The following is a 9,317-nucleotide window of genomic DNA, read 5'->3' on the forward strand; positions in this document are numbered from 1 at the left end:
GGCTAGGCAGAATGCTCGTGTTCGTAGGTCGAGGAGGGGAGGAGGGGAGGGTATTTATCGCTTCGATGCCCCTCGCCTTTCGCTGATTCGCATCTTCCCATCGTCCCAACTCCACGTCTTCCATCGACCCCTCGACCGAACTTTGACTGATCGTCTAGCAGAGGATCGCCCCTCAGCGATCGTCAATCCTTTCCACTATTCTTGTTCCCCTTCTCTCCCAAGATCACGGTTCCTCCTTCAGTGTCGGCCTCGGCGTATCTAGATCGCAGAACACTGCAAGCGCTCACCGCATCACAACTCTCAGCCCCAGCAACGACCTAGACGCCGCTTAACCGTCTCAGCCGTCAAAATGGGTGCGTATGAGCTCTTTTTTTACGATGAAAACCTTTGACAACTGACATGCCATGACGCAGCACCTTCACGGGACTACGACTACGCGCGCACTAAGAAGCGCCTGTATCTTGATCCCCCAACCTACGATCGTTCCGTCGTTCGCACTCGTCGAACTACATTCGTCCCCCCGCCGCCGCCGCCCCCCGTCATCTACAGGCCTCCCACGCCGCCTCCTGTTATCTGCAGGCCTGCCACGCCGCCGCCTCCTTTCGTTGTCGAGCCGCCTCCGCCTCCTCCGCCCGTCTGCGAGCCCCTACCGCCACCGCCGCCACCGCCGCCACCCGTCTGCCCCCCCTCCCCAGAGCCGGGCATCGAAGTCATAGCCGTCGACGTCGACCCCGTCGAGAAGAAGCGCCGCCGTCGCAGGTCCCACTCGCGCCACAGCGGGAGTCACTCGCGCGAAGTCTACATTGAGCGCGAGAAGATTGTTCCCGTCCGCGTGCCCGTCCCCGTTCCGCAGCCGCAACAGCCCGAGTACGAAACATTTCGCTACGTCGACGCGCCGAGGCGGTCGCCGCCGCGGATCATGCCTGCGCCGCCAAGAGAAGAGCGCGAAGAGGACCGCATGCGCATCATGATTCACGACAGGCGGCGGGAAAGAGAATACATTGACGATGGGTATCAGGGCAGTGGGAGCGACCGTGGGTACGATCGCGGATATGATCGCGTGCGATACTACTAAGCCTAAGCGCGCTTGTTCTTTTCCTTCTGATAAGCGTTCTAGTTCTTTCTCTGTTGTTTCTAGCGAAGCGCTGTGATTTATAGCGCTGGCACTCGCCTGTACGAATTCATGGATAGAGCGGGAGAATGATCTCTGGCATGGGTTCGGATTAGGCTATGATGACGACCAAATTTACGAAATGTCTACTTCATACTATTCTGAACCATCATTAGTAATACTGCGCCGAATCAAGAAATGCACGACCTGGCCTCGACGAGATCCCCATCACCTGTTCCTCCTCCCATGTGACTGACCCCAGAATGCTACCCAACACACAAACCATATTACGACCACCACGAGATCCAACCGTCAGTCGACTCGATCGCCTAATTATCCAGCCGTCAGCTCCTCTGATCATCACCGAACCCATCAAACGTCAAGTGTCGCGCTCGTCATCCGCCTGCCTCGCCATTCGTCGCAGCGGCACGCCCTCCTCCTCAACCCTCAGCATCCGCCCCAGTCCATCTCTATTGTCCACGAGCCTCACCATCCTCTCCCTCGCCATGTCTTCCATATGCGACAAGTCCATCATCACCGCCACTTCGCTCTCCGGGAGCTTCAAGCTCTGAAGCACCAGCGGCAGCTGCGCGTTCTTCCACCGCTTCTCCCGCCTCGTCCGCCACGCACGACGATGCAGAAGACGGCGCTGAGAAGGAGCAGGGAGCCAGGGTACATGGTGTAGCGAAGGTTCACGACGTAGTGAACCACGCGGCGGTGGACGGTGCCCAAGGCCTGCTGCGAATCGGAGCCTGTAGCACGAATCGCACTGGGTCGTGAAGTAGGCCATGTTACTGACATACGCATTCGAAACGGATGCGAGAGGGCCGGAGAGATCATCAGGTTTGAGATCCCCCGCGACAGTCTCCCCCTCGGCGATTTTCGGGTGCGTAGCCCAGGCTGTAAGCCAGGACCCATAAAGCATCTCAGTGAAGGTGTCGTCGAAGATCATAAGTGTGTTTTCGGACCCATCAAGCGAGATGCCTACTGATTCGGAAGGGTACGGGACCAGTGAGTTTGCCAGGCCAAGGCTGGCTTTGTTGGAAACGCGATATGTGCACTCGCCTTCTTCGCTTACTTCTTCTGCTGTGATGTTCGAATTGCACGGCCATGGAGCGTGGAGCAACAGGTCGTCATCATCTAACAACGGCACATCTTAGGGGTGATCGTATGACGTTTCGAGTACGTCATGATACTGAAGATGGTTGTTTTGCAACGTGACACTCTTATGCCTATGTGCCATCCAGTAGAGTATGCACTCGACTGCCTCAAATGTCGTAGCGTTACCAATGATGTTGCCAATGGCAGCAAAGTGCAGCAAGACTGGCCCAAGCCGCATGTTGGGTGCTGCAAATTGAGAGCCCTGCGACACTGAAGATGACGCCTGCATGGAAAGGACGATTCAGTCAACGTCTTCAGGATGTCTAGAGTCCTTTGCACTTGTTGTGATATTTAGCGAGGTTGAGTTGGCAAAATGGTCAGAGGAGTGAATACGGCGACAAGGCCCTCCCATCGTATGCACAGTCTGGACCGGGCATGGGAGTCTCGCTTCATTGCATTTGGAAGCCACAACAAGACCAAATTCCGAAGCCCTCCTTACTTCCTTGAGGTCAGTCATCCAGAGCTTTGTACTCATCTGCGGAATATCATACCACGCACGTGAAGCCCCTCGACAAGTATCCAGCCCGAAGAGTCTGTCGGTTTCTGGCATCCCTCTTTTTTTCAGCCGCATTTCCGCACCCTCGCAAGGTGGGGTTTAGCAGGGGAACATACTGTAGCTAGATAAGGCAGCTAATCATCTATGTTGATGAACCGCCAGCCTGGGGCACATCATCCAACAATTCTGCGCAAGAAGCGGAAGGTCAAGGTTGTACTCGCTGGGCCGCTTGCCTCCGCTTTTGAAGAACACCGAATCCCTTGAATTATGTCCAGGGCTGGTCCACAAACTCATGTCGTCTTGTTTGACTTGTTGAGCTCCCCTATTGTCCAACGTGGTTCGGGCTTCGATGGGGGGCAGTGCCCGGACCCGGTTATTTCAAGAAAACACGAACACGATTTGGCGTGCCGAGCAGTGAAGTTGTCCGCTTAGCTACAAGGCCCTTCAAGACGATGAATACAGCATGCCCGAGGCCGTGCTCGACTAAAATCACTCAGAGATGTTGTCCATTGCCTCGGGGGATGTCTGCATCCCAAGACTTCGGCGCCAGAGAGAAAGTCGGTCGTGGTCTCCAAGCTCGCCATAGGCAATGCCAGCGAAAAGGTGTCAGCTCGTGTCGACGTAAGCCGCCTCGCCCTCTCACCCCCGCCCAAACACAAACACATGCATAACCATGTTCTGTGTTGCTCTACTATCCATGACCAAGGGAGGCCTTTAGAACTAAATCTCGACCAACTTCCGAACCTTGGCACCGAAATTGGGTACCGAAGTAACCCATTCAGACTGCTGTAGTCTATCTCCGACGTAAAAATACTATCAAGAACGTGTAGATCCATGGGAAGTCCAATTATTCAAAGCAGTGGTATATGGGACACCACCCGTAGAGTGGTTCAACTTATGGTCGGCTAGTATCAGATAAATGAGGATACCAGTCTCATCTCCTACATGAATAGATAATGAATTATCATCTCCTCAAAAAAGATGTACACAAAGACGGGGCATATACTGTCGGTGATATGCGGGTCTACAGTTGGCGAACCATGCGCCAGTGGCGTCTCATCCCGGCTGAAGCCCATCGCGTGTTCCTCTCTAAATGGAGAGGCTTCGGAGCTTGTGCTGGGTAATAGGCTACTGAGTAATGGATGGATGTGGTGCTATCGCCTGCAAAGACCAGGATTTCTCGGCTTCATGGGAATGGATACAGAAGAAGAAACTTGGGGGCGGTACCCTCTCCGCTCCCTCACCCATCACTTAGCGCACATCAATCGTTACGTATTTATCGACGCCAGGCAGTTCTTAGGCCATGAGCGATACGGAAAACGACTGCAGCATTGAGCATGCAAGGGCGGGGATCTGACGCAAGGACTGAAAAGTTTTCAGGAGAGAGAGATGTCCAAGAGTGCTTGTCCTTTTTACTCAACGTCGTCGAGAAATGCATCCTAGGCGTACCGTCACTGGAGGAACGACGTCACTGGACCTGCCGAGTGAAACTTAGATCGTGCTGATGGACAACAATGCCGGCCACCTGCGAAGTGAGCCCAATTTGGTTCTTGCTTCTTTCTGTACACCAGGAAGTGGAAATTAATCGCCAGGCTTCGAGAAAGTCAGGTAGTTTACTGCAAATGCGGGGAGAAATAATCATATTACTAGCCTTTTCGTCTGCTCAATATAATCTGCAATCTCAATTCCTATCTTTCCTCAGAACACAGCATCTGACCTACCTCGAGGCTAGACGCGCCGATGTGCTTCAGACAAGATGAGCCAAATCACACCACACCGCCCTCGCAAGTTGTTTCGTATGAGCCCAGTCGTATCATACCGCCCTCACAAGTTGCATCCTGACTGCCAATACGCGTTTTCGTCAGAAGTAACAAAGTATGTCAAACAACCCATCAAAGATGATCCCATAGGATGCGTACTTCAGCACATCTTCTTGAATCAAGATGATCATGTCACCAAGGTATGTCCAGTGTCCCAATTCACGATCGCAACACTGCCCCGAACGCTCACGATGAGCGATTGCACTGTTCTGATATCTTACACCTGCTGCAGACTATCGCAAGTCGTCCCCACGTCCAGGCCGGAGATCTGTACCCAGAACGCAGCATCACACAAGTGATTCCTGCGCAACGACGTACATCGTCGATGATAGTCTACACGGGCCAGCAGATCGACAACAGAAGCCAGTACCGGAAGTTAACAAGTGGATTTGACGATTTCGTTTCCAAAATAGAAGACTCATCAGCCATGCAGGAAATTCCAAAGCCGCCGGGACTCGGTACCCAAGTTGTCAAAGGTCTCCAACAGCCACTCACACCACCGACGGCCAAATCGGAACATAAACACTCAGAAGCAGCCTCGTCTGCGACTTTGGGGTCTCTTCAGATTGAAGACGACGGCTGCCCTTCTGTCATAGATGATGATTTCTCTCAGGATGGAGACACGGGGGGTCGCTCGCTACGGTCCTACGAAAGGTCTACAAGAACGATCTTAAGTTTGCTGAGAAGTTGATTGCGTCGATACAGCAGCTTCCAGTACGTGAGCAACGGTTTCTAGAAGCCCCCGGTGACTTCACACTCCAGAGCACATCACCAATCGATGATTCGGTAACAGAGACCGATGAGGTTTCGGATGCCGAGGCCTCAGGATCCGTCTATCATGGCACACCACACACTGACGGTCAGAGCCGTCACCCCTGTAACGACTTGGAAGAGACGCCCACCTCGTTGCAACCAGCCGATTCCGGCAAAGACACATCCTCAGCTGGCCCTAAAAGGCCTCGAAATACAGACGATCTTCATAGCAGGAAGCGTCAGAAACAATCTGGGAAAGGCGAGGAGAGGGCCGGCAACAGCAAGGAGAGGGCGGCTGGCAACAGCAAGGAGAGGGCTGGCAACAGCGAGGAGAGGGCTGGCAACAGCGAGGGCGAGGGCGACGGCAATGAGGCTACTTCAGAAACCTCAGGGAAGCACAAAACGCCCGCAGAGGATCTGCCATGGCCTTGCCCTTATTACTGGAAATTTTCTAGAGGCGAGAGACAAACCGTGAGCTCTGCCTGCTATCCCAGGGGAAATCGACCGCGATATATATGGAGGTAAGTTTGGTCTCCCATGCCAGAGCTCGCTGGCTGTTGTACAATTCAGGAGAGTAAGCGTCTGGTAATTAATCCCACTAACAGGCTGCTACAGGGAACACCTTCAATCTATTCATACAACCCAGGAAAAGAGTGGTTCGTCGAAACACATCATGGAAAATAAACAGTGGTCCGAGGTCGAATTAGCCATCAAACAAGCCGCCAGAAAGCGTCCTCGGGTGCCCGAACGGTGACTTGCTTGGGCCGAAGAACTCTGGAAAAAAGTGTACACTATCCTGTTTCCCGACTCTGATCCGCCAGATCATCCTTGTAAGAACCCGACACTGCCGAGTCCTCATCCCTTTACTAAAACAAAGCGTCAGTTGAAGCCCATATCTCGATTGAAGCTATCGGATACGCGATCACCTCTCATGAGATGAGAATTCATGACGAAATAGTATCCGCCACCGCACAGGAAACAGTCAACGAGAAGCCTCACCCTTTAGGGAAAGCGTCCGCAGCCGAGCTGCTACCCTCGCCAGCGTCGTCGAGTCGGGCCATGTTCGAAAAGGCTATCACCATCAGCACACAGAAGGTGCTACGTGACTTTTTGCCGTATCTGTTTGACACTGCACACGCTGGCAAGATCCCAGCTTCAACAGGCACTTCAGCGAGGGCAGAAGAAGACTTACCACCCGAGCCAAAGATGTCGGAGGACAAGTTTACAGTATCAGGGGAAATGACGAAAGTCGTCCTGATGCTCAAAAGACTGGCCGATGGACCTGGCCAAGAGCTATCCCATGACGTCAGAATCGTCCACAGTCCCTCGGTAAGGATGATGTCCATGGCGGTAGAAAACCTCGATCTCCTGACCACAGCCTCAATACCCCTTCCCGGACAAGTAACTGCTGTTGCGCCAACCACGGATGCAGCGTTCCAGCATCTTGGAACCCATCTAATCCCATCACAAAGCTTTCTCATGGATGTTCCGAACGAGCACATTGAGCAGGCAAATTATGGAGAGGTATCGCAGTCTACTCTTCCACAGCCTGACACCATAGCGCCAGAACTTCTTCATCGCAGTTCTGGGACCCTTGAAAGTACGGGAGGGTCTATGAATATAGTTGACTTTGGCGGTGGTCTCTTCGACTTTTCCCTTGGCGGAGGGCCAAGCTGAGAAGAGCAAAATCACGCCGTGTATGGCTTCCCAGGACCATGCCGGCTGCCTATATTGACAAAGACATACAATGTGTCTCGAGGACCGGACGATATCCGGGCTGGCTGTTCGGATCTTCACTGGAGTCCTGCCCTCGGTCGTATGATTCGCCCTTGAACCGCCAGCCGGATTATTTCCACACATATCCTCCCCTTGCGTCACTGCAAGGTCACACTACGACGTCCGTGAGTCGGGTGCGTCTCGTCCGAAGGAACCCCGCCCAGCCCTATCATCCCATTCGGCGGTTGACTTTTCTGTCGGCCACGCGCGTCCGTTCTTAGGTTCATACTCCTTCACAAGGTGAAGGTGCATAGAAAGCCAAAATAGATAGAATATAGTGCCGCGTCAGGAAGAAGGCTCCTTGTTTGCCTGGGCTGTCGAGTCATTGTTATTCCTTTTGGCTGAGACGTTCACCGTGGAGGCGGGGCGGAGGTCGTGAGTCGTCGGAAGGAGCAAGATGAAACGTGGTCGCGACACGCACATCCCTGGGGGGAAGGGGGGGGGGGGTCAGATGGAATCGTCGTTGGCTGGTAAATGTTGTGTTTCGGCCCATGTTCTATAGATCTGGGAAGGGCTTGAGGGGAGATTCTGGATCTTGCGTTGGCTTTGGAGAAGCTTCTTTCGGTTTGATCTCTTTACAACACCGGCATGTGCCATTGCCGGCTTTTGGATACGACGACGGTTGCCTCAGCGCAGATGGATCCCCAAGCATGGTGTGCACTCGCCGAGTGTAACATCTCAGAAAGCGGCGCGAGCATGGTGTCAGGAGTACTTAATGCTTGTCAATTCATTCAACACATCATGATATTCCTGTATAATTCTTTCACGGAATGCATTCCTGAGAAACAAGGAGGGTAGCACCCAAACCATCGGGGCCGGGCGTTGAGCACTGACATATGCCAAACCATCAGGAAAACGCGGGGCCAAATAAGATCCAAGTATCACACTAAGTTCGTCGGACAATGACGCGACGAAATGCACTCTCAGAAGTGAGCACGATCAGGATTGGTCTCGGCTGGTCGACGCGTGGACTTGTCTTGGGTCGCTGTGATGCCTGGGCACAGGGTATGGGACGAGGGCTCGGGACGAGCATAGCGGCATCTCGCCTTAGATTGTGTTCACTCGCGATGCATCAGCCAGCGCCTGACAAGCAAAAATCAGACCTGTGCACGCCGCCATATTCTGCATTCAATTCTCAAGCCTGGCCTCATTCCGAGCACAGAGGCGGTCAAGGTGGGCGTCCTTTTTGAACTCAATAAGAGCTATTGGCACAAACCAAGGCTGATTTCCGTAGTGTCGAAAAATTACCTGGGGGTTGCTGATCGTTTCAAACGGCCATGGGCAATACATGGTGGAAGTAAACCGCGGGGCCATGGCCATCGTTGGTTGGCGCTTGTCTGAGGTGTCGCAATAGATATCGTAGATCTCGCTTCAGGGGCGGTGGGGTGATCCGATCGTGACTGTCATCTTCCTCACGTTCAGCCTGGTTAGAGCGGACTGGTCAGCAGGCGTGAAAAGCGCTACAGGCGGTTGCTGACCCCATTTCGACAAGCAGTGTGGCGGCGGCTATCGATAGCCAAGCTGCCAGTCAGCAAGGGTCCCAAGACCCAATGGTTGCAGAGGCGCCCGGATTGACCAGGTTGGCCGTGGTCGAGGCGTCAGAAGAAAAGGGGTTCCTCAAGAATGCGGGGCGAGAGGCGTCCGTGTGTTCCTGGGTTTCTTTTCCTGTCCAGGCCGCTGCCTCCTTTGTGGCTCACTAGCAGAACTGGCACAAGAGAAAGAAAACGGCCTCCACCACCGGCGGGTCCATTCTAACATTGCGACCCTCGTAATGATTTCGAAAGCGACACAGGCGCGGACGTAGCCTCCGTTGGAGTGGACACAATTTCTCAGACTTCACAAGAGCTTTCCTTCGAGGTTGAACAAATAGACTCTGCTGGTCTGAACGGCCCGAACGAGCGGAACCCCCTTTTTCATCAGACGTGAAGGAGCGCCCGTTTCGTAGGTCGATACAGGGTGATTGAAATTCGACTCCCGCTAGCTCGTGCAGCCAACGTGGGATGGCACTGACGATCATTCTCCACGGCACAGACAGCCCCAAGCCGAACGCGGCCGCTGCAGATGCCGGATGAACCCAAAGACGGAGGAAAGTGCAGGAAAGAGGCCGTGATGGGCGAACAACAGGTCCGTTGTTCTTCGGCTGGGCGGTCACACCGCCTTGGGTTTCAGTGAGACGCTGTGTTGGAGGGTGGAATCAGAA

At 53.7% G+C, this 9,317-nt stretch overlaps 2 protein-coding genes across 2 annotated transcripts; both read left to right on the forward strand.

Annotated features, from left to right (window-relative positions):
• Positions 1–349: 349 nt before the first annotated feature.
• On the forward strand, positions 350–1,683 carry VDBG_05002 (predicted protein; the record flags this gene model as incomplete). The annotated part of the gene is made up of 3 exons (XM_003005350.1): positions 350–353; positions 414–1,038; positions 1,308–1,683. 3 exons carry the CDS (start codon positions 350–352, stop codon positions 1,681–1,683), a joined length of 1,005 nt encoding a protein of 334 aa, XP_003005396.1.
• A 2,841-nt stretch (positions 1,684–4,524) lies between these two features.
• On the forward strand, positions 4,525–7,018 carry VDBG_05003 (predicted protein; the record flags this gene model as incomplete). Its single annotated transcript, XM_003005351.1, has 5 exons — positions 4,525–4,728; positions 4,821–5,064; positions 5,202–5,862; positions 5,957–5,997; positions 6,249–7,018. The coding sequence occupies 5 exons, from the start codon at positions 4,525–4,527 to the stop codon at positions 7,016–7,018; spliced, it is 1,920 nt and encodes a 639-aa protein (XP_003005397.1).
• Between the last annotated feature and the right edge of the window lie 2,299 nt (positions 7,019–9,317).

The sequence above is a fragment of the Verticillium alfalfae genome, genomic scaffold (genome assembly GCF_000150825.1).
Source record: "Verticillium alfalfae VaMs.102 supercont1.5 genomic scaffold, whole genome shotgun sequence".
Classification (NCBI taxonomy): domain Eukaryota; kingdom Fungi; phylum Ascomycota; class Sordariomycetes; order Glomerellales; family Plectosphaerellaceae; genus Verticillium; species Verticillium alfalfae.